The 25,165-nt window shown below is 40.1% G+C and overlaps 1 protein-coding gene across 1 annotated transcript in view; it reads left to right on the top strand.

The window, feature by feature from the left end:
• Nucleotides 1-25,165, top strand: part of FRAS1 (Fraser extracellular matrix complex subunit 1) — a 460,552-nt gene that overhangs the window by 323,790 nt on the left and 111,597 nt on the right. Inside the window, exons 30-35 of the mRNA XM_079919788.1 lie at nt 647-800; nt 6,295-6,473; nt 10,819-10,935; nt 18,431-18,545; nt 20,531-20,668; nt 22,639-22,671. Of these exons, the coding sequence (XP_079775914.1) occupies nt 647-800; nt 6,295-6,473; nt 10,819-10,935; nt 18,431-18,545; nt 20,531-20,668; nt 22,639-22,671 (736 nt within the window). The remainder of the gene's footprint in view (nt 1-646; nt 801-6,294; nt 6,474-10,818; nt 10,936-18,430; nt 18,546-20,530; nt 20,669-22,638; nt 22,672-25,165) is intronic.

Below are 25,165 nucleotides of genomic sequence, written 5' to 3' on the forward strand. Positions count from 1 at the left end.
TGGGTCCTCTTCCTGGAGTCTGTTTCACTTAGAAAGCCCATTCTTTGTCATTCAAGAATTAAATGGTATTTCCATAGGAAAGCCTTCCTGACCATTCCTTCCCCAAAGGGGAAATCTCCTTTTTCCTTTATTTTCCCACAGTACCCTGCTCAAGCGTCTTCTAGATCATCACTTGTGATGCAGCCTAACTATTTTATATGTCTGTCTGCCCCACTAGACTGTAGGTTCTGAAACTGAGGCCTTATTTCAGCCAGCCTTATATACCTCAGGCCTCTAGCAAAAGATCTGGCATATAATAGGTGTTTAATGAATAGTTCTTGAATATAGGTGGATGGGGAAGATGGAAAGACAGGTAGATGGACAAATGAAAGAAAGAAATGGAGAGACTTAGTCTCCCTGAATGATACAAGTTATGTGCTTATGATGAATTAGGAGAAAAAGTAGGATATATATATGTACCTGTATACAGACACATGCATATATCTACACATAATTAAACATATACAGTTCACAGTATGACTCTAAAGCTATGAATCTCTTACTAGGCAATCTTTAGCAGCAATAGGACCTAATAACTTACGTTTTTAAGGACCAGTATTTTCTTTCTTTTGCTTGGACCTAATTCTGTACTCTCTCTTTCTTCTAGAATGATAGAGGTCTTCGACTTGTGGCTAATTCAGTGGTGTGGGTTCCAGAAGGTGGGATGCTGCAGATTACCAACAGAATCTTACAGGCTGAAGCTCCAGGTGCCAGAGCCTCAGAAATCATCTACAAAATTACACAGGAGCACCCCCAATTTGGTAACTCGTTTTTTCCCTTGTCATGATGTCATCATTGCATTCAGCAGGCTTGGACTTGCTTTTGTACAAAGCCACACAGCCAGGGTGTGTTTCCAGTGAACTCAGCTTTCTAATACCCCAGGCATCCCCTTTAAAGACAGAATAATCACAATAGCTATCATTGCTATATACATATTATTGGTATGCTAAGTAATGTAAACATAGTATAGTTAAACCTAAAGTTTAAGTTTTAAAACAACTACATTTTACAGAGAAAGTAACTTGTTAAAAGTCACCTGGCTAATAATATGTCAATACAATGTCAAACCTCAGGCTTTCAAACTCCACCTTGTGTCCCTCCCAGAACATCACCGCACTTCTTGAGACTTTCTTTTTAAGAAAACACTTTACATAAAAACATTTCTCAAGATCTCCATTGTTACTTCCACTTCTAGCAAGATAGTAGAGTATGATAACCCATCATCATCACCTAGAAATGATGGATAAAAGAGATTCAGAGCTATAAGGCAATCATAGCTGACCTCCCGAGAATACAGAGAAATCTCCAAGTGCCAGACACAGAGAAGGAACTGAAAGCCAATCTGGGCAGGAGCTGATGGCATAGCTTGCCTGAGAGGTTGTGTGTATCCCTCAGTAACCTGGGGGCTTGGGATTTAATGCCTGTGCAGAGACAGAAAGTTGGAATTAAGACAAGAAGCTCACTAGCACAGAGAGATGGCAAAGAAATGTACCTGTGTTTCCCAGGGCTCAGAGGGAGCAAAAAGAGTCTGCTGAGAATTCAGAAATTCAGGCCTGTTTCTCCTGAAGATCCAAGGTTAAGTTATACTGTGTGCATAGTCTGAGAAACCCAAAGCTGAGGCATTAATATGAAAATTGACCTCAGGCCAATGGTACTTCTGGGTCCCTTGCAGAAACTAGTATTAACTGCTGTGGAATGTCCACCCTCAACTCCAGACCACACAAGATTCTCACAGAGAAAACCACTGAAGATTAACTCAGAATTCAGAATTACAGAACATATGAAGGAAAAAAATCTATAGTACCATAACTAAAACAAACAAGAAGATTAAAACCCCAAGGTTTCCAATGAAGGAACAAGCTTACAAAAACTATGAAATAAGCATATTTAAAAAGATTTAAAGACACAAAAGAAGGGATCGAAACTGTAAGGAGATGACAAAATGTTATAAAAATAAAAACAACAGGCAGGTAGATTTTTTAAAAGAAATAATCACCTGAAAATGAAAAATATATTCATTAAAATTGCTTGGCGTGACACATAGCAGGGAAATAACAATCTGTTTTTCCTCAGGTTTATCACAGTTTTTTAATTGTGTATTTTCTGTGGTGAGGAAAAAATCAACTTTTGTACTATTTAAAAATAAGTATAGGGCTTCCCTGGTGGCGCAGTGGTGGAGAGTCCGCCTGCCGATGCAGGGGACACGGGTTCGTGCCCCGGTCCGGGAAGGTCCCACATGCCGCGGAGCAGCTGGGCCCATGAGCCATGGCCGCTGAGCCTATGCGTCCGGAGCCTGTGCTCCGCAACGGGAGGGGCCACAACAGTGAGAGGCCCGCGTACCGCAAAAAAAAAAAAATAATAAATATAGAGTCCACAAAGGCATTGAAAAGCATAATCTAATCAAGAATTGATAGAATTATAAAACAGTGAGTCTAGCTGGGCTGTCATTTATTATACTTGGCGTAACCTTGAGGAAGGCAGGTGGACCCCCTTGAGCCATAAGTTTCTTTGAAAGATGAAGCTAGGTAAGTTTTTAACTTTTTATTTTAAAATAATTTTAGACTTACTGAAATGTTGCAAAAATAGTACAAAGAGCTCTTGAATATCCTTCATCCAGCTTCCTCCATTGTTAACATCTTACATAATCATAGGACAATAATCAAAACCAGGAAATTAGCATTGATACAATGCTGTTAATTAGTTCACAGACCTTATTCAACTTTGCCGTATTTCACCTACTGATTTTAAGCTAGACAATGTTTAAGTCCTTTTCAGCTCTAAAAACCTTTGACTGGTTTGATGTATTAAATTCTTTACCTTTGTCTTGAGCATTAAAAGTCAAAAAATTAAATTTCCTAAAGATAGCCCAATATCCCAATATTCCGTCTAAGTATTAAATAGAACAATGCGGAATTAAGTGATTTTTTTAAAAGCCATTTCAGCTTGATAAATGCCATGTAAGTAAGCCTGACTCACGTGACCCTTTCCTAATATAACTCTCTTAATTAACTTCTTCCTATGAACATAATCCTATTTCTATGTGTTCAGAGCTCCCTACTGGTAATAATCAAATCGCATTACCCTTAGGAGCCATTCAGGAGTGGAAAAGGAGGTGGGAATGAGAAGCCCACTTAACGCAAATCTTTTTTTTTTTTTTTAATTTCTTTTTGGCTGCGTTGGGTCTTCGTTGCTGCGCGGGCTTTCTCTAGCTGCCGAGAGCGGGGGCTACTCTTCATTGCGGTGCAGGGGCTCCTCATTGCGGTGGCTTCTCTTGTTGCAGAGCACGGGCTCTAGGCGCACAGGCTTCAGTAGTTGCAGCGCACAGCCTCAGTAATTGTGGCATGCAGGCTCTAGAGTGCAGGCTCAGTAGTTGTGGCACGCGGGCTCTAGAGTGAAGGCTCAGTAGTCGTGGCGCACAGGCTTAGTTGCTCCACGGCATGTGGGATCTTCCCGGACCAGGGATCGACCCTGTGTCCCCTGCATTAGCAGGTGGATTCCTAACCACTGTGCCACCAGGAAAATTCCGAGATTCTAATTCTATTACATTTTCCCATAAAGTTTCTTGGTTAAAATATTGAGCTCAGTGTAAAGGAAATCACTAGTAGATGTTATTTTCTGGTTTTTAAGCCTGGACTGTTTTTTAAACCTGGATTTTCATATATTTAGAGTCATCTCCTTGATTTTGTCATACTATGATAAAAGCAGAGGTGAGGTATTACGCAAAAGCTCTCACCTCGATGGAGTGAACCCTACAAAATATCGGTATTTCTCCCTGTCTACTCATGGGCTTGGCACAAAGGTACCTTGTATTCATCATACCCAGTGCTGAACTCGAACTCTTCATCTTTTCTTCTACCAGCTCATCCCATTTGTGGCATCGCTTCCCTACACATCACCCAACCTAATAGGTGATCATCTGATTCTTCCCTCTTTCTTACCCTTTACAGCCACATTTGTCAAGTTCTGTTGCTTCCACTTCCTCAATGATTCTTGTATCTGTTTACGTGTTTCCAATCTTACCTCTGTTGCTTTAGTTCAGGTTCCCATCTCTCATCTGGATTTTACAGCAGACTTATAGTTGACCAAACTGTTCACATAATTGTTAGTCACTATTGTTATCATTTTTATAAAATAAAGTCCAGCCCCTTTAACAGAACTTTCGCGTATATTCTGTGTTCTAAATCACTTCGTGCCATTAACCTACTGAAAATCTCACAGAGGCTCCCAGGTGCTTGTGGGGCTGATCTCAAGGGGAAGGAACTGCATCTTACTGATCTTTGAGTCCCCCACCCCAAAGGGCTAACCACAGTAGCTAGCCCTTAACAGGTGTTCACTGACTGTTTACTGAGTTGAAATTAATGGGATTAACCAGCATCCTGTGATTCCTGTTAATTTGCATAGTATCGCAATGGGTTTGTTTTTTTTTTAAATCTGAAAAATAGGTTTATTTCATTAGGACTTGTTAGGAAAATTCTGCTTTGCCTTCCTATTATAAAGCAGAAGAGCCAGGAAACTGGCATTTGAATGTTTTCTGTTTTTCTACTGTTTTTCTGTTTTCCACATTTTCACTGTGGAAATCTCCTTCCAGACTATTTTGCAACTACCCACATTCATAAACAGTCCACATCCTGGGAAAGCATGTTTATTAGCAGGATCTTATGAACAGAAGTTGAACCAGGGAGAGATGGGTAATGGAATTGGTGACTTAAGTATAAATGAGAAACAGTACAAGAAAGAAACTAGAGTGAGTTGATTCTACACATGATTATTTTAAGAATAAAATAAGAATATTGATGTTTTTCTATTACTTCAGTATTTCATCACTATCCAGGATATTATGTGCATTTTTAACTTGAATTTAGTGCCTATAAATATTAGAATGAGTATTTCCTTTGAATAAGAGAACACATTTCTCTGGGGTAATCAAAGTGCACTACCAATTACCTGATATGTCTAGGGCACTAAGATCTGGGTATCCTCCTACAGAACATTTAAAAGATGTATGCAGTTTCTCTCTCTCTCTTTCTTTCTCTCTCTCTCTCACACACGCATACACACACATTCTTCTCTCCCTCTTACTATCTGAGCGGTAGAGAGACTTCTTTCAGATTTATTGTTAGATGCATTTTCATGAGAACGTGGCTTGTTTTTAGCAGTTCATCCATTCTTCTCCTTGGTCTTCACTTGAAGGCATATTCTCCTTGGGAAATTTTGATTGTTTCTATAACACCTTTGTATTTTCAATCTCACTTTAAGAAAATAGTAGCTTCAGGTTAAGAATAAGCAATAGAAACAGATTGTGGTGTTGGTGGTGATGTTTAGATTTAGATTTCATTGCTTCAATTCTAATAAAATTTAGAAAATGAAGGCGGAGAAAACATCATCAGTTATTTATCAAGGTAATTGTTGGTCTGTGAACATCAAATAACCATGACGGGTAACAGGGTTTCATGACCAGGAAAATGAGCTTCAGATTCAAATCCCAGCTCCTTCACTTTGGACTTGTGTGACCTCAAACAAGTTATTGAACTTCTCTGAGCATAAAGAACTTTGTCTTTAAAATGGAGATGACAGTAGCATCTTCAGAAGGATTAAATAACATAATAAGGATAACCAACACTCTTTTCAAGCACCTATGAAGTATGTAGTATTATTCTCATTTTACCAATGAGGAACAGAGACTTATAATACCTGAGTAAGCTCCCCCAGCTTGATGTGGTGGAACTGGGTTTGAACCACTATGTTAAGTGCTTCACACAGCGCCTGTCATATGCATTCAAGTGTTAGCTATTATTGTTTTCATTTCAAGAACTCTTCCAAGGATGATTTTTTCTGAATTTTTTCTAATTTCCCCTTGTGTTTACACCAAAAAATTTCCTGGTTAGAAAACATTTTCTGTTCACAGACAGCTGTGGGTAGAAATGAATCCATTCAGTTCCCAGTATTTGCAGTGTTCACGACTATTTGAGTCTCCTTATATAATTTTAGTAGATAAAAGTCAGTGACTTCATACATGAATTGCCCTCGAATGGCTTTTAGCTCTTTTAATTGAAAGACTGGGAATTTTATGTCTAAAGTTGGATTTTATGATATCTGTTGAATTCTGTGTTACTATCTTTTCCTTCACCTTGGATAAAAATAAAGAAGCACATCATATCTTTTCTATTTAAAATAAAAGTGGTAGAAAAGGAGACGAGAGCTCTGATTTACTTTTACTTTTCCCAGGGGTCCTCACTAACTGTGTGGCTTTCCTAGGGGAGGTGGTCCTTGTGTTTAATATGCCGGCAGACAGCCCCGCAGACGAAGGGCAGCACCTTCCTGATGGGAGGACAGCAACTCCCACCAGCACGTTCACCCAGCAAGACATCAACGAAGGCATCGTGTGGTACCGGCACTCAGGGCTCCCAGCCCAGAGTGACTCCTTCCACTTTCAGGTACCCTCTGCTTCCTGAATCTTCTGATGTCTGGATAGTCTGATGAAAACCATCACCCTTATTTATAAACAACTCAGGTCATTTTCTGTGATTGCCTGGAAGTCACATTTGGGAGAAGAAAAAAATGTAACTAGTAACATTGAAAAAAATTTTTTTTAATCTGTCAATTCAGCCTTCTGGGTGTCTCTACAAGCAGAGTCATTCTACAACAAAGAGGTATATAATAGATAATGGCTAAAGTGTTTGGAAAAAAGTATTTTCAAAATGTTAAAATACCACATGGAGAAAAACGTCTTATTTTCTTTTTTCAAATGTTTTTGGAACATTTAACCATCTTATGATAAGGTCATGGGCAGAGCAGCCAAACCCATTGGGTTCACGTTTCACTTCTGCCATGTACTAGCTTTGGGAAAATTACTTGGGCAAAATCCTTGTGCTTCAGTTTCCTCATCTGTAAAATAGCATTGCTGTAAGGATTTAATGAGTTAATACATATAAAGCATTTAGAATAGTGCCTGTTAACCGTGTAAGGGTGTGTGACTACCATTTATGGAGACTGGTCAAATACCAGTGCTATAGACTGGACGTTTGTGTCCCCGCCAAAGTTCATATGTTGAAATCCTACCCCTCCATGTGATGGTATATGGAGGTGAGGCCTTTGATTAGAATTAGCTGAGGTCATGAGGGTTGTGCCCTCATGAATGGGATTAGCATACTTACAAGAGTCATGCTTGCTCCCCCTCTCTGCTGCCCGCCACGGGGAAACAGTGAAAAGTCGGCAGTCCACAACCCAGAAGAGGGCCCTCACTAGAACCCACCCATACTGGCACCTTGATCTCAGACTTCCAGCCTCCAGAGCTGTGAGAAATAAATTTCTATTGTTCATAAGCCACCCAGTCTACGGTACTTTTGTTAGAGTAGCCTGAGCCAACTGAGGCAACCAGACTATAAGGTTGGTTTAATTTATTCTGTCAATAAATTAAAGAACAAGAAATTATTCTGGGCACATTCCCTGACTACTATGAAGTACAATTAGAAATTAATAATAAAAGGGCAAAGAAAATCAAACCATTTGGAATTCCTTAATAATTACTAGTTCTAAATGGAAATCAAAATGGCAAACTATTAAGAAATATTGATCAGGAGGAAACAACTTATCAGAACTGAAATGATGTGGACAAAGTAATACTCGGAAGAAAATCGATGGCCTTAAGCTCTTACTGTTGAACAGAAAAGCATGAAAATTAATGGACTAAATATTCAACTCAAGAAGCTGGAGAACCACAGAGAAGCCAAAAGAAAGCGAAAGGAAGGCATTTATAGAGGTAAGAGAGGAATTGACTAATTATAAGATGCTGGAATTAGTAAATAAGTACAAAACCTGAATCTTTGGAAAGACCCGTAACATTAGACAAACCTCTGTCAAGGATAATTTGGAAATAAATAATGGAACAGAAACACAAAGGCATGAGGAAGTGTGAATGAGAAAGACCATTTAAGCATAGATACAGAAAAGATTTGGGGAAAGTGTCAGGGAAAATATAAGGAAGCCCTCATGGTGATCAGCCAAAGCAGCATCATAGTCCCTCTACGTCTGAGTCATTTCCTTGGTCTAGGAATCCAGTAGGGGATAAACTACCACGATAGCTCATCTTGTTAAAATTATCATCCATTCTGCTCCTGATGCCTGGTGTGTACATCTTCATTGTCTGACTAATTTATATTGTATAAAAAGTGTGCTTCCCCAGAGAGCTAGTTGCAATAAACCTGGAAACAGTTAAAATGAGATTATACTGAGCACACTGAATGTCCAATGAGTGAGCAAACATTATGTGCCCTTTGCCCAAGTTAATTTTTCAGTTTTAGCACCTGGGGACTCAACAGTCCTCAAATAATGAGTCAGAATGGAAGCAAAGACCTCAATCAAAAGAAGTCACCTCAACAGACTGGACTCCTCAGATCTGCCTTTGCCTTCATTATCAGTATGGAGCACTTCCCTGGAAAGTCATTCTCAGCACCTGCTAAAATGATATTTGATTGCTTTTGCAAGTTGGTTACTAAGTGGGTTATTATAAAATAGCAGAAGTTGCTGATTTTTGTAAACAAATTCGCTAGAGTTTAAGACTCTAAAAACATCATTACTTAGAAAGTAGTTCCCTTTGGAGGGTCTTCACACATTCTGCTCAAAATGTGTTTAGAACTCCTATTTGAAATCTCCTTCAAAATCTGTGGGATATTCTTTAGCATATCCTCAGTAGTGACAGCATATCATCCTTTGGAAGTGGATTTTAAAATAAAACCCTATAGCCCAAAGTCATTCAGAATCGTGTCTGGTAAAAAAGAAGAGTAGCAATTATTTTTAGTTAAAACAAGGAGTAATTATGAAGTTAACAAGCTCAGTTTTCTTACATGATTTGTGAACCCCCTCTGAAGCATTTCAAAAAGTACATTTTGAACACTGACAGCATCTTTACTGCAAGTATGAAACAGCTCTCTGGGATCATTTTCTCTTGGATGTGAAGGTTTTGGTGTGTTTGTTTTTACAATCTCATGGTTTGATAGGCTTATCTCATATTTTGATGTGAAACGACACAGACACTGTAGCTACGTGCTAAAATAAATGGTTGGCAACTTTCCCCATTCATCATTTTCGTGTCCCTTAGGATTTTAGACTATTTAAAAAAGATGCCGTTCTAATGATTCTCCTCTCGTGTCCCTTCTTTTTTTTTTTCTTTAAAGCAGAAGATGCAATACAAGGAGTTGTATGGATTTAATTTCGTTTTAATGTTGATGTGCTGTCATGAGCCATCAATGCAGCCCATCTGTTACTTTGCATCTAAGACTTGGGATTTGTGTAATGCAAGTGGTATTAAAAAATTAGAGGATGGCATAGTGAGAAGAAAGCAGGCACATTTTTGGCAGGGGAAGGAGCCCTGGTTTTGGCATATTCAGATCACGTTGACATAGCCTCAGGGGATGTAATTTGAAAAAGACCAACATATTTTACCCTCGTGTCTTTGCTAGGGAAGCTAGAACTGCAACCGTTGCTTGGTAATCTGCTCACCTCTCACTTCCTGCAGAGTTCCATTCCTTTTCTTCAAGAGATAGGAGAACATATCTTCCCCTTTCCTGATTTCCTAAAGCTTCCAACTTGAGTCACTGTGGTCCGTAGGAAGGTCACAAACCCGCTGACCTGGTTTTAAATACTGACCCTTGTTGGCTATGTGACCTTGACACCTTAACTTTTTGACCTTCAGTTTCCTCATCTGTAAAAAAGGAGATAATAATATCTACTTGATGGGTATTCGGTAAGAAAACTTGAAAAGTAGCTAGCACAGTGCCGAGCCCATGATAAGTGCTCAGTGAATGATAGCTGTGGCTGTTAATATTATTTATGGTGACACTATAAGATGCCTTCTTGGAAACAAGTTGATATTCTGAGGCTTGAGCTCCAGGCGCCTGCTGTGATCAAGGTACAGAGAAGACAGTTTTCCTGGAGGGTGTAACTTTAGAAGACATAGAGAAAGGGCTGCTATTCCTGCCCTTTTTCTCAGGATTTACAGAACCCTGCCCCTCTCACATGGAATTAACACAACTCCACATGGCCACATGGGCCTTAGCAATTCTTCTAACAAGCCTAAGGAGCAGACAATGGAAGGAAGGCGAGTTTAAGGGAACAGCGAGGTAGCACTGAGGAAAGGGAGAGGCTGCATGAGAAGAGCATCATTTTTCAGCATTTCTGAAGCAGGAAAAAGTTGATTTTGTGACCACTACCCTAGTTGTAAATGTTCTTAACCTTGCCTCGCAGTGATGAGGCTGGGATTTGTCATTTATAATCTAGGTGTAGATATCTGTGCTGGGTAAAGACTAAAGTGAAATAAACATCACGTATATTGATATAATGTGTTGTGTATGCTCATAATGAGACACTATGTAGCTATCAAAATTATGTTTTCAAGAATGTTTAATGGTATAGCAAAATATCATAGTATTGTGTTAAGTAAACATTTAGAACATACAATTGTATATAGTTTCACATATACATGGAAAAAAGATTAAACTGAAATGCAGCGATATATTAGTAATGACTATTTCTAGGTAGTGAAATTCTAGATGACTCTTATTGCTTATTTATCCCTTCCTGCAACTTCACAATTGCCTAAAATGCTTATGTATCGTTTTTATAATCAGTAAAAAAAGGAATTTTAAAATATGAAGAGCAGAATGAAAATCGTAATACAGGAGCATACAGAATTCAAAGACAGATGGTTCAAAAGGGAAAAAATAAACACAGGCAAACATACTCTGCCCACCAGAGGCTCACCAGTGTGCCGTGTCTTTGCAGGTGTCCAGTGCCACGGAGGCTCACGCCCATTTGGAGAGCCGCATGTTCAACATCGCCATCTTACCCCAGACTCTGGAAGCACCCAAACGCTCTCCAGGAGCATCTCTTCACATGACCGTGAGTTGGGTAGCAGAGCTCATGGTTTCTGCTTGGAGGAGGCAGGTTGATGGGATGTGACAGAATGCTTGGCTCAGAACACGGGCTCTGGGGTCAAAAATACCAGCCCTGTGAACTCGTTTCTCATTGACTTGAAAGAAGAAACTTAAAATTCCCAGAGTGAAAGGAAGGTTAGAGGGAATCCACTCCAGCCTCCCATCCATTGCTGCTGAGCCCTCTTACAGCGTTCCAGACACTCACAGAACCATTCCTTGAGTACCTGGAAGGAATTTCAGGCTTATATCCATTTAATGATTACTATTTGGGTATAATTATTCAGCCAGTTAGAGTTCCATCTAGCTGGAGAAACGGTTATTCTGTTTTAGAAGTCCTGTTAGTAGTTTCCTTTCGATTAGAAAAGTTTCCTGGAGAAAGTGATGTCTGTGCTGACTCCAGAAAGATAAGTAGCAAATATCCAAGTGAAGGTTTGGGAGGCAGGTTGGAAAGAATAGTGGGGTGATGGCAAAGGGCGTCACCAGGCATAAAAACAACACATGCAAAGACCCAGAGGGGAGAGACAATATGATTGTTGGGAAAATTGCGAACAGTTCAATGAGACTGGAAGACGAGAGGGGCTGAAAGGGAGTGGTGAGCCTGTGGGGTTTTGCGAGCTAGATCACAGAGGAGCTTGTATGCTGCGTGGGAAGGAGTGTGGACACATGGAAAGGTTTGGAGCAAGGTGAGCACTAAATTAGTACATGGCGTTGAGTTCAGACAATTAGCAGTTCCACTGTAATCCTATATCTATGGGGCATGTAATGCCAGACCCCTCTTCTAGACAGAGCCACAGCACATTAAGTCCTTGTAAATTAATCATCCTGGATCCACATTTTAGTTAGCGTCCACGGAATTACACTCCAAAGTGGTGCAGCACTCCTGAGCTGCAACAAAGACAGCAGGCAGAGTTTTAGAAATTATGGGTCTGGGGCTTGACAGAGACATAAAAGGGGAAACAAAGTTTTTAATGGATACATGCTATCGGCATTTCCACCGTAAACTGTAATTTAAAGAAATCATAATTCAGGAACACTATAGAGTCTATAATTCATCATTCTGACTGCAGGAGCTTGGACCAGAATTTTCTCTAAAGCGTAAAGAAAAATGTGCATGTACGTTTCTTGCCAAATGCTAATGTGGTGTTATTTTGACTTTAGAGGGAAAAAAAATGGGCCAGGAGCCATGAAGATGGCATCACTCCCGCTCTTTTGCTGAAAACCTCTAGAAACTTTTCAACATACTTAACCTTGAGGGTCTCAGGTTGCATGTTTGTAAATTAGGTCTGTTCTGTGTAATTTAGGGTATCACAAAGGTTAGTCTACTGTAAAATGTGATCAGGCTGCTCTTTCATTCCTTAAAATATACACAGTTTATATTTCTTTTGACATTAATTAGGGCCATTACTGTAAGATATACATACTGTAAAATGTGACAAAAGCACATTCTCAGTTCAGTGATTTGGACGCATCTAAGCACATAAGTTTTGTACATATTTGGTAAACACATTGTGAATACATACGCTAAATTCATACATAGTATATTCATATAGATGTTTAAGGGTAGGAGTCTACCTCTCCAATCATTCAGTTATTCAGTCTTGCACACTTTCGGGTCCCTAATTTCTGCCAAGTTCTGTGGAAGACATTGGAGATTCAGTGATCATGTAATGCAGTCTCTATTAGTCTATTTTAGACTTAGAGTCTAAAGAGGGAGACAAGAAAATAAATAAACAGTGACAATACAGTAATAAATGTCATGACAGAGACATGGCATGGAAGCAGATAGCAGGGCACCTAGTCCAGCAAGGCATAGGAGAGGTCAAGGAAGGCGTCCTGTAGAAGGTGAACCAAGCTGGTTGAAGTGAATATTATCTCTAAATCAGGGTCTCAAACTTCAGCCTGCATTAGGATCACCTATAGGGCTTGTTAATTCACAGATTGCTGGAGCCCACCCCAGAGTTTTCCAATTCAGTAGGTCTGGTATAGGGCTGATAATTTGAGTTTCTAACAGGTTCCCAGGTGATACTGTTGCTACTGCTCTGCTCACTACACTTGTAGACCCTCTTATCTAGACTAGAAATAGGCGGAAGTTCATTCCAGGCAGAGGAGCAGCATTTGAAAAGAAGATGGAGACGCAGGAGAACATAACATGTTTGAGGAATGACGGAGAGTTCAGTTGGCTGGAGCATAAATCTTTAGGTGAAGAAGAAAGAAGAAATGAGAGATCACGGAGGACCTTAAGATAAGATGAAGGAGATTCCATTTTGTCCAGAAAGGCTGTTAGGGCAAGTAGGATACAGCAGAGAGGTGGCATGCTTAGATTCTCAATTTGAGAAGGTCATTTTGGCTGCAGGGTAGAGAACACCCCAGATGGGGCCAGACAGGGAGCAAGGAGGCCAAGAAATAGGCTACTGAAGTCACCTAGAACAAGAAAGGTTGGTGGCATGAAGGTCATGCAGTGGCAATAAGGATTAAGAGTTGGTGAGATCTTGAAGAGATACTCGTACACTCATATTCATTGCAGCATTATTCACAACAGCCAAGAGATGGAAGCAACCTAAATGTCCTTTGACAGATAAGTGGATAAAGAAAATGTGGTATATACAGCCACTGAATATTATCCAACCTTTAAAAAAAGGAAATCCTGTCATATGCTACAGTATGAATGAACCTTAAGGATATTGTCCTAAATGAAATAAGCCAATCACAAAAAGACAGATAATGCAGGATTCCACTCATTTGAGCTAGTCAAACTCTTACAAACAGAAAGTAGAACGGTGGTTGCCCCTGTGGGGAATGGGTGGGGTGTGGAGAGAGAAAAGAGGAATTGTTATTCAATAGCGTTTCAGTGTTGCAAGAGGAAAAGAATCTGGAAATCTGTTGTAGAACAATGTGCATCTAGTTAACACTACTATACTGTACACTTAAAAGTGGTTAAGGTGGTAAAAAAAAAAAGTTAGGAGATTAGAGATATTTAGAGACAGTGCTCAATTAGATATGGGAGAGGGCGAAGCACCCCATTTTCTGAGCATACAGAGATGCCATTCATTGAGATGGGGAATGTATGAGGACTTGAGGGGGAGGGGGAGGGGTGGAGGCATGATGCACTCAGTCTGGGATGTGCTTGTAAAGGGCGTGCGTATTAAGGGCAGGTAGAAGAAGATCAGTAGCTATTCAAGGTGAGTGATAAACCTTTGAGAATCATTAATGGCTGGTAGTGGTTAAATCCTCAGAAATCACTGAGATTCCCCAGGAAGATTGCACAGAATGAGAAGCAATATAATCAAATACGTGCCTAAATGAAAATTTGTTCTGTGACATTTCTGTAATTCTGTTATTCATCAAACCTAAGATCCTTTAAATGGGATCTTATGGTTTGGTCTGTAGTGCTCATCAGAATTATATGCATGCATATATATATAAGATATGTATACACATATATCATATATATATAAACATGTGTGAGATGTGTACATTTAGAATATATATCAAATTTGAGCAAGGGGATCTGAAGACGTGCGTATCGCAGCATAGATAGTGTCAGATTCTTCAAGTAAGTTAACAGATTCACATCAACTCCCAGTTCTCCAAGTAATCATCCACTATTTGACTTAGGGCAAAATCTTTGATTTATTAACCTTGGTATCTTCCTCAGCATCTAGCACAATGCCTTATACAAAATAGTTGCTTAGTAAATATTTGTTGCCTAAGTGAATATTTTCAGGCCTACTTTCACATGGCTAATAATATCTTCTTGTATGACCTTCGAATTCAAACAAATTAATTATATGGGTACACACACACACACACACACACACACTTTGAATATCATATTCCCAAGTCCTCTCTTAAAGGGGAGATAGATTCTGTTATCTCTTAATGTGAAAGAAGATTGATTATTTCCTTTTCTAAGTGATTGCGGTCCTCAGGGTTGGGTTGCCCAAGGTCACCACTTGAGGAAAAGGCCTTTCTTTCCTGGTTTCATTTGCTTCCAGAGTGATTGCTGTAGCAAGAGTTCTCTTAAAACCATTCTTATTGAGGCTAGCAGGGATCCAGTTAGAACAGCTGATCTTTTTGTGATATGGACTCAAGCCCGGGCCTGCTGTATTTGTTTTATGGCTATGGGTGTCTGTGTCTATGTTTTCTCTTGAGACGTTTCAGATACTAGTATAATTATTATCTGCAGTCTCTGGAAATGTTTTGTTATCCTTGGAATTACTGTTGTGCTTTATCTGAGCCTTTCACACTACTTAGCATTTTCTACCTTAGAGCTATTTATGAGTTTCTCCCACTGAAAAGTGAAATTCCTTGAGGAAAAGGTCTATATCTGATTCATCTTGTATCTTCTACAGCTTTTTGCCTGGCACCTTGCACATAGTAGGTTCTTACTAAAAATTTAGTACATGAATATATGAATTAATTAAATGTGTTGAATACATGAATATATGAATGAATTTTGTTGTCCTAACTAAACCATGTGAGAAGACGGTAGGACCTTCATTTTACTTATCTCATCTCATCATTCATGGGTGTGTGATTTCTCAGGCCCGCCATGGGCTTTGCTGCTTTGGTAGAATGACAGTCAACATGGGAAACTCTTTTTTTTTTTTAATGGAGGGTGAAATGATAATGTCATTTATAAATTCTGACCTGGAAGTTTAAAGATGTTAGTCATGCACACTTTGCTGTATCTTAAGTGTTCAAATGTTTGCCTCTCTAATTCTTTAGATGACATTGAAATATGATGAAAAAATATTCTTAAAAAATTATCGATGAAGTTGTTTTTTAAAGTATTTTTATTACTAGCTTAATTTTTTTCATAATAATATTTTTTCATTCATTCAACAAATTTTTATCGAGCACTTCCATGTGCCGTGTGCTCGGTGCTTGGTGTCCATGAACAAACAAAACTTCATGTTCTCATGGAGTTTACATTCTCTTGGGGGAGGGGAATAGACAATAAGTTATAAACAAAATAAATAAGCAACTCACATATAGCATGTTAGTGAGAAGTATTATGATAAAACAAAAAGTAGATCAGGGCCAAGAAGATTGGAAGTGTAGCAGGGGAGACCTAGGTTGTAACTTTAAATAAGGTGGTCAGGGTGGGTTACCTTAAGACAATGACATTTAAAGAAAGACTTGCAGAAGGTAAGAGAGATAGTTGTACAGATACCTGTGGAAAGAGCATTCCAGGCCCAGGGAACCATTCATTTAGAGGTATCAAGGTAGGAGCATGCCTAGATATTCAAGGAACAGCAAGGAAGGCAGTATGGCTGGATCAAAGTAAGTGGAAGCCAGAGGAATCTGCATGAATTCACAGATGTGCTAAGTGGGCGGATGGGGGTGGAGCAGATTCCGGACCATGTCCGCCTCACAGGCCATCGTAGGGACTTTTGATTCTGAGTAACATGGAGAGCTATTGCAGGGTGTTGAGTAGAGGTCCGATGTCCTTTTTAAAGGCATCATGCTGGCTGAAATAGACTGTTGGGGGAGGGCAAGAGAGCAGCTGGGAGGCCGTTGTGGTAATCCAGGTGAGAGAATGTGGCTCCCAACAGGATGGTAGCAATGTCATGGGGAGAAGTGGTTGGATTCTGGATGTATTCAGAGGTAATATGGGTATTACGGAAACCATTATTCTATAATCTTCCTTTGTTGACAGATAGTTTAATAAAAAAAAAGTGTCTTCTATAATGATTTCCATTAACTTTAGTCTCTCATTTCTTACTGTTTGATTGATAAATATTGAACACTTCAAATAGCCAATATTAAAACTGATTATACTTTGATATAGCTCAACCTCAATATTGCTTTCTTCAGAGAATCAAGTCCTCGCCTTTTCTGCTTAGTGTCTCTTTCTATTAGTAAAAAAATAGTATCAACAAGTTCTGTAATAAAACATCTGTTTTCTTGGCTAGAACACATTTCCCTTTTCTGTCGTCCTAGGTCCATGATAATTCTTTTTTCTTACCACTTTATTGTTTTAGGGACATCTAAATTTTCGAAAATATCCCATAATACTTTGAGAATTTTCAGATATCCTGATGGTTTTGAGATTAAAAGGTGGCAAGCGGTACTGAACAATGTACTCACCCTGCACTTTTTGTCCGTGTACCTGTGCCCACACGTGTACACATTTATAGATGTATGCACACATGCATGGGCTGTAAACACCTTACATAGGGCGTATATTTTTCTTTTGTTGTCCTAACCTGTTTTATTTTAGGGTGAGAGACCAGCTGCTATTTGCAATTCTGATTTTTCTTGCTCCTTACATTCCAGACCTGAGCAATGACCTGAAATAAGGGGTTGTCCTAACCTGCAAATGCTGCCTCTCCCAGGACGAGTATGCCTTGGGGACAGTTACGAAGCAACTGCAATGTTCAATCTTTTCATTGGTAAAAGGAAGAACACCACGCCCTCCTCCATGAGAATTACTGAGCCCTACTCAATCCTTCCCTAAATGGGAAATTCCTTCCGAAAGCAGCAGAGCTTGAAAGAGCAGGAGAGCATGTCAAACACTAACTCTTCAAGGGTCAGTTCGGAAGAGTCTGCGATGAGCAGATATTTTTGTTCTGTCTTATTATCGGCATGTGTGACCCAGGCAAGGGGCCCGTGCTCACACTCCTTTTCCATTTTCTCCTCCCCACTCTGTGTTTTTGCTGCTGTCCCCAAATCTCTGTTAGGTCTGGTCATGGAATTCTGAATCTCTCCTTTTTTTCCAATGTTGTCCACTGTTAATGGGTTGTGAACACACACAGGTGAATGGATTGTGAAAGCTACACACACATTGGCCTTCAGATTAATTTCACTTGACTAGTTCATTGGGTCCTGCAAGCTAGAAGCAAAAAAGCAGTATCTAGTTCTTTGGAATAGTACAATGGAGCTGAAGAGAAATATTGACTATTGTTATAAGCTGTAATAAACACACAATTCTTAAATCTCTGAATTCAAATGGTGAGCCTCTTTGGCATTTGAGGTGAGTTCATCTTTAGCCATTGGAAACCATCAAAGTTAAAAAAAGAAAAGAATGCATCACAGTTCCCACTAGTAAGCTGGGGGGTTGGGAGAAATGCTCACCAGATATAATCTTAGGCCGTTAAACGAGAGGAGCAGAGCGGTAGGGATCCAGCTGTGAATAGTAGAATAGCCAGCTGTGATGGCTCATTTCCAAACATGTACCACTGTGAGTTCCAACTAGGGAGCAGTGATCATATTGGGGCACCCACAGCATGCGCCAACATAAACCCAGGGGGCCAAGGGCAGGGGAGAGAAGGGCGAATCAGCCAGGACGCATCTGCAAGGAGACCAGATCCTCCCTTTGAACTCTCAGAGAAAATTTTGCTAAATGTGACTAACGGAGTAAGTTGATTTTTTTTTTTTTAATGAGGTTTGTTTTTGCCTCTGGCTTTTGTTTTCGTCACACTATTTTCTCTTCTTCTCTCTTAAACTTTGTGTAGGCTCGGGAGGACGGCCTGACTGTGATTCAGCCTCATTCTCTCTCCTTTGTAAACTCTGAGAGACCGAGTGGAAAGATAATATATAATATCACTCTACCTTTGCATCCCAGTCAAGGTAAGGCGTGCAGTAAATGATGTTTTGAGTGGTGCTGTTGTCTTCTACTTGTTGACCAGCCTTAGAAGCTCTGGAATTCTGTCTGCTTCTACTTGTTGAGGATTTAAGGAGTAACAATTATTCATCACCTCTGTTCCTGTCCTCTGAGTTGAGAACCAGTTGAGAGGGAGACACTGTGGCCGGACAGATGGAGATGAATGTGTCAGCTTTGGTACTGACAGAGCTGTACTGGAGAACATAGTGTGCACATAACTTCATCACTGGATGAGTTCCCCTCCCACGCACTGCCTGTAGGGACAGGGCCTGCCCTGGTGAGGTTCTGATAGGCGAGTGGACCAGAATGAGCATGCGCTAAGGACAAGGAGCTCTGCCAGAGAGCCCAATGGGGGCTGAGCCACACATACTCAGTTTCTCCCCCGCATGGATAAGGCTCTCCTCCTCTTTTTTTTTTTTTTTTTTTTGCGTTACGCGGGCCTCTCACTGCTGTGGCCTTTCCCGTTGCGGAGCACAGGCTCCAGACGCGCAGGCTCAGCAGTCATGGCTCACGGGCCCAGCCGCTCCGCGGCATGTGGGATCTTCCCGGACCGGGGCACGAACCGGTGTCCCCCGCATCGGCAGGTGGACTTTCAACCACTGCGCCACCAGGGAAGCCCCTCCTCCTCTTTTTTTTCAACCAAGGTAATAAATGCTGTTTATGACTTCTAGAAGTTTACATAGTGCTCCTACATATTAATACCCTATGAGCTTCAAAAAACCAATTACGTTTACAGTAGTATTACCGGTCACCCAAATGAAGGGGAAGGAAACTTCCTAATTGTGAGAATGTGCAAGTATTCTCCTTAAGGAGATACTGACCCAGAAGACCATTTAGTATCTGTCATGTCAAATGCTTCACAACTCTGGAATTCCCATCGTGACAAACATGTGTCAGCACACAGTTCTGTGCTCTCATACAGGAGCATGGAAATGTGGATCTACAATTAGAGGAGAGGTGGGCCCTGGCCATCAGTCCCCAGCCTTCAGATCCCTTAACTTTGGGCTCAGCTACCAAGCCTGTTTCCAGAGAGATGTGTGTGTGCCTTACAGCGAGGAGATCAGCTTCTACGAAGACACTTCTGCTCCTGTCTCTGAGGCTGCTCTCCCAAGACCAACCACTGCCTTAGCTATGAGCCTTTCACATTATCAGTTTCTCCCAAGGAGAAATTAAATTTCATTTCCCTTTTGATAAAGTCCAAAGAAATTAAAAGACTAAAAGTCCTCCGTCTTCTTTTTTCATCTGCTAAGCCATAGCTAGAGTCGTCCTCCCTACGTTGCTAGGGTGGAGATGTTCTTTCAGACCAGCAACCTGAATGACTGTAGGTCTGTCAGTCCCTCAGAAGCTGAATTAGTGTCCTCCTTTTAAAGAGTAAGTAGGACATGAAAGATGATCATAGCATCAGTTCTGTACCTGCAGAATTTAGAAATGACAGGCAAATCTGCCACCCCTAAAGCATTTATAAGTTAGTGATAATTGCAAATCCAGATCAAGATCCATGTTACTATTGCCAAAGGTCATCACAGAGACTAAGGATTTTCTGAAGGAAGGAGGGTAGATTGAAAAAAATCTTAACAGCCTCACCAGGAGACCGGCCTGTGCCATTTTTGTAGCGACGTTGACCTTTGAACTTAAACTCAATTGAGAGAATCTCATAATTATGGTACAGTGTCTATGACTTCAGAATTCCCAGGTCTAAGCTACATTAGGGGGCAGTAGTTTGCATCTTACTATTGTTTATGGTCAATGAGGCCTAGTCAAGGGTATCTGGGTTTCAGATTTGCCCTTTTCTTGAATAACTGAAGAATAGTATACCAAGAACAAGCTGAGAGCAATTGTTCCTGAAGGATAAAAGACTTCCGCCAGTGGGAAAGGCAGCTTTATGGCTCTGATCATTCAGTCAGCCGTCAGAATTACTGTTGATTGCTCATGCCGTCTCTCTTCCTCCTAGGCATCATCGAACACAGGGACCAGCCTCACTCTCCCATCCGGTATTTCACCCAGGAAGACATTAACCAGGGCAACATTATGTACCGTCCCCCCACTGCAGCCCCCCACCTCCAGGAGATCATGGCCTTCTCCTTTGCTGGTAATGCTTTTTTTCTCTATTTTGAGGCACCCAAGGCACTATATTCTACAACCACTCCTTGTGGTTCTTCAGGGCATACTTTTAATAAAGCCTTATTTTGTGCCTCCTGTATGGCAAGGCCCGAATGGGCCTTGGAGATCTAGTGGTGAGCAAAAAGAGGCAGGAATCCTGGCGAGTTTGGGGATCCTAGGTATAGAGACAGAATTTGATCAATAATCCCAGTAATGAATGTTTACTTGCAGGCTGAGATAAGAGCTCTAAAAAGAAGGAAGAATGTTCAGTGGTGGAATTGGATGTAGCAAGACTGACCTAGACTGAGGGTCCACTGGAGGCTGCCCCAGGGAGATATTGACAGAAGAGGGGTGGGTAGAAGCTAACTAGGCTAAGTGTGTGTGTCGGGATCATTGGGAGAACATTCCTGAAGGAAGGGCACATGCCCCTGTGCAGAGGCCCTGGGAGGGAGAGAATGTGATGTTCTAGGCACTGAAAAAAGTCATTGTGTCTGGAATGTGGAGGGTTGAACAGAGTGGGGATGGGCCTGGAGGGAGAGAGAGAGGGCAGACCTTAAGGCCACTGTGAGACTGCAGGGATTGGGAGCCTTATCCCAAGAACAATAAGGACCTGGTGGAGGTTTTAAGTTATAGGAGGATGCCTTTTCATAAGGATCTCTTTGACTGCAGTGATGGGAGTGATTTGAGGACGAAGCCAGGACAGATGGGCGTGTGGATGAGGGGAATCTAGTGAGAAGGATCCTGCCATACTTCATGGAAGGTCCCATGTAGGCGACCTTTGGGATTAAAACCAGGATTTGACAAAGACACCTTTTTTAAAGAAGAGAAGATTGAGCAAAAGAATAACTACATTTCTAATTCAAGCAAGTGTGTGCCCTTCCACTAAGCCAGGATAGCCTTAATCCTTGCCACCCATTAGTCTCCCCTTGACCCAGTATTCAAAGCTGCTGAGTTTTAAGTCCCTACCCCTAAATATTTCTGTGCTTTGGAATGATTCTAAAAATCTTGAAGCCTGTTTCTTTATGATCTTTAAGATGTATGTGTCACATAACATGATTAATATAGAGTATTATTTTTATATAGTAGCTTTAATCATACAGAACAGTTGGTGATTTCTTATGGTGAGTTGAACACGGGTTGAATAATTTTAGAGTTATGTTTTCAAGTATGGCAAACATTTAAAGTAATATTTGCCATTATTTAATATGCCATTATAGATGCAATTGTCTAGAAAATAATGAACTCCTCGATTAGATTGAAAATCCCTAAGGCTGGGATAGACCTCTTCTCTAAGAGTATCCCCAGTGTTTACTAACTGGATAACTCATAACCAGTGAAAATGTTCACGGTCCTCTAACCCTAACTTTACAAGACCTACTTTACAAGAAACTCAGGTCCTCCTGGGCTTAGAGGGAAAGAAAACATGTCAGCCCTGGTTGAGGTTATTTCCGAATCCACTCTGCTCGCCTGTGTTCCTAGAGCCTTTTTAGAGAGAGCAGACTCCTATCCTGTATAATCTACGGGATAAATGCCACGAGATAAATCTCTTACACTGTTATAGTGTGTAAATCAGTGTCCCAGGCATTACTATATCTACAATGGAATTGACCCACCAGAAAGCCTTGTCAGTGACATACGACATCACCCACATTCACCGATTTGTAGGATTTTATGTACTGGTAAAATGGGATCTGAATAAATGTATTATAAATCACTCTAACTGATGTGATATAAAATTATTCCATTCTGTGGTTCTTTTTGTTACTTAAAATTAGCGTTGGCACCATTAAAGTCAACATAACATTAGCAAACAACCTGGTGATCTTTCCTTAAGTCATAATAATTTAGGTTAAAATGTCCTTTACTTTTCTAATCTCTGCCCTATAGTTTGTACCTTTCCCATCTATTTCTGGCCCCAAAATGTATAGTATACTGATTTTCTGTCTTCTGTTCTTTCAGGTCTCCCAGACTCAGTGAAATTCCACTTCACAGGTGAAAATTTTAATCTCAATTTTATTAGAAGATGGAATTTTTCCTTCTTTTTGCTGTCTTCATCATTACTTTTAGCTATTTTCTAAGAACAACTTAAAAGTTACATAAGTTTCTTCTAAAATAATCACATGGCTAGTTAAAATGGTAATAGCTTAACTTTGTATTCATAGAAAAAATAATTATAATCCACCAAGGATACCAAAGATTAGTGTTCTTTAAGCCCAGTTTCAACTTGTCCTAATATCTATTAAAAAGAGGTAATAATGATTAAGATCTTAGACTTTGATCCAGTCTGCCTGGGGTTCAGCCTACTGTGGAATAGTTTCTTAACGTCTCTGTACCTGAATGCCTTATCCATCAGTGAGGATAATAAATAATAATTACATATGTGTAAAGCTCCCAAAACAGAGGCACATACAGGCTTACCTTGTTTTATCGCACTTTGTTGTGCTTCATAGATACTGCATTTTTTACAAGTTGAAGGTCTGTGGCAACGCTGTGTAAAGAAGTCTATCAGTGCCATTTTTCCAGAAGCATTTGCTTACTTCCTGTCTCTGTGTCACATTTTGGTAATTTTTGCAATATTTCAAACTTTTCCATTATTAATATATTTGTTGTAGTGATCTGTGAGCAGTGATCTTTGATGTTAATATTGTAATTGCTTTGGGGCCCCAGGAACCACACCCGTATAAGACAGTAAGCCTAATAAAAGTTGTGTGTGTTCTGACTGTTCCACCAACTGGCCATTCCTCTGTTTCTTTCCCTCTCCTCAGGCCTCCATATTCCCTGAGACACAACAATATTGAAATTAAGCGAATTAATAACCCTACAATGACCTCTAAGTTTTCAAGTGAAGGAAAAGTCACACATCTCTCACTTTAAATCAAAAACTAGGAATGATTAAGCTTAGTGAGGGAGGCATGTCAAAAGCCAGAATGGGCCAAAAGCTAGGTCTCTTGTGCCCAACAGCCAAGCTGTGAATGCAAAGGAAAAGTTCTTGAAGGAAATTAAAAGTGCTCCTCCAGTGTACACACAAATGATAAGAAAGCAAAACAGCCTTATTGCTGATAGGAAGAAAGTTTTAGTGGTCTGGATAGAAGATCAAACCAGCCACAGTATTCCCTTAAGCCAAAGCCTAATCCAAAGCAAGGCCCTAACTCTCTTCAATCCTATGAAAGCTGAGAGAAATGAGGAAGCTGCAGAAGAAAAGTTTGAAGCTAGCAGAGGTTGGTTCATGCGGTTTAAGAAAAGAAGCCATCTTCTTAACATAAAAGTGCAAGGTGAAGCAGTAAGTGCTGGCGCAGAAGCTGCAGCAGGTTATCCAGATGATTTAGCTAAGATCTTTAATGATGGTGGCTACACTAAACAACAAGTTTTCAATGTAGATGAAACAGCCTTCTATTGGAAGTGTTCTGACCCAGACAGTGAGTTGTGGTAGCTGTGTATAGACCTCAGCATCCTAGTTTTAGTTCAAGTACAGTAGAAGCTGAGTGCCAGTAAGCAAAAGCAGAATCAGACCTGGCATCTATGCCGATGCAAAGTAGAGACAAACTTTCTTAACTTAGGTCTAGAGTGAGGATGGATGACCATAAATCCTTAAACAGCTGTTTAGTTCGGATTGACTATTCCATTAGAATCAACCATCCATATGTCCTATTATATTTCATGTAGGGATAAATCTTAGTAGGGATAAAGTCATCTCCCTCAATCTCTCAGATATTCTTTTCTTCTTTGAGGGTTAAAAAGTCACACTTGAATTAATAGTAAATTTTAGGGTTGTGTCACTGTTTTTTTTTTTTTTAATTGTGGTATAATTGACACATAACATTGCATTATTTTCAGTTGTACAACATAATAAGTTGATATTTGTATATACTGCAAAATGATCACCACAATAAGTCTAGTTAACATCTGTCACCATGTGTAGTTACAAATTTTTTTTCTTGTGATCAGAACTTTAAAAATCTACTCTCTTAGCAATTTTCCAATATGGAATACAGTATTATTAACTATAGTCACCATGCTGTACATTATATTCCCATGTTTTATTTATCCGTTCATCCACCAGTGGACACTTAGGTTGTTTCCACATCTTGACTGTTGTGAATCGTGCTGCAATAAACATGGCAGTGCATGTATCTCTTCGAGATACTGATTTTATTTCCTTTGGATACACACCCAGAAGTGGAATTACCACATCATGTGGCAGTTCTAGTTTTAATTTTTTTTAGGAGACTTAATACTATTTTCTGTAGTGGCCGCACCAATTTGCATTCCCAGCAACAGTATAAAAAGGTTCCCTTTTCCCCATGCCCTCATAACACTTGCTATCTTTTGTCTTTTTGATGATAGCCATTCTAAGAGGTGTGAGGTGATATCTCATTGTGATTTTGATTTGCGTTTCCCTGATGATTAGTGAGTGAGAAACTTTTCATGAACATGTTGGCCATCTGTGTATCTTTTTTGAAAAATGTTGTTTCTGATTTTCTGCCCA

This window comes from Stenella coeruleoalba (genome assembly GCF_951394435.1).
Source record: "Stenella coeruleoalba genome assembly, chromosome: 4".
Taxonomy (NCBI): Eukaryota; Metazoa; Chordata; class Mammalia; order Artiodactyla; family Delphinidae; genus Stenella; species Stenella coeruleoalba.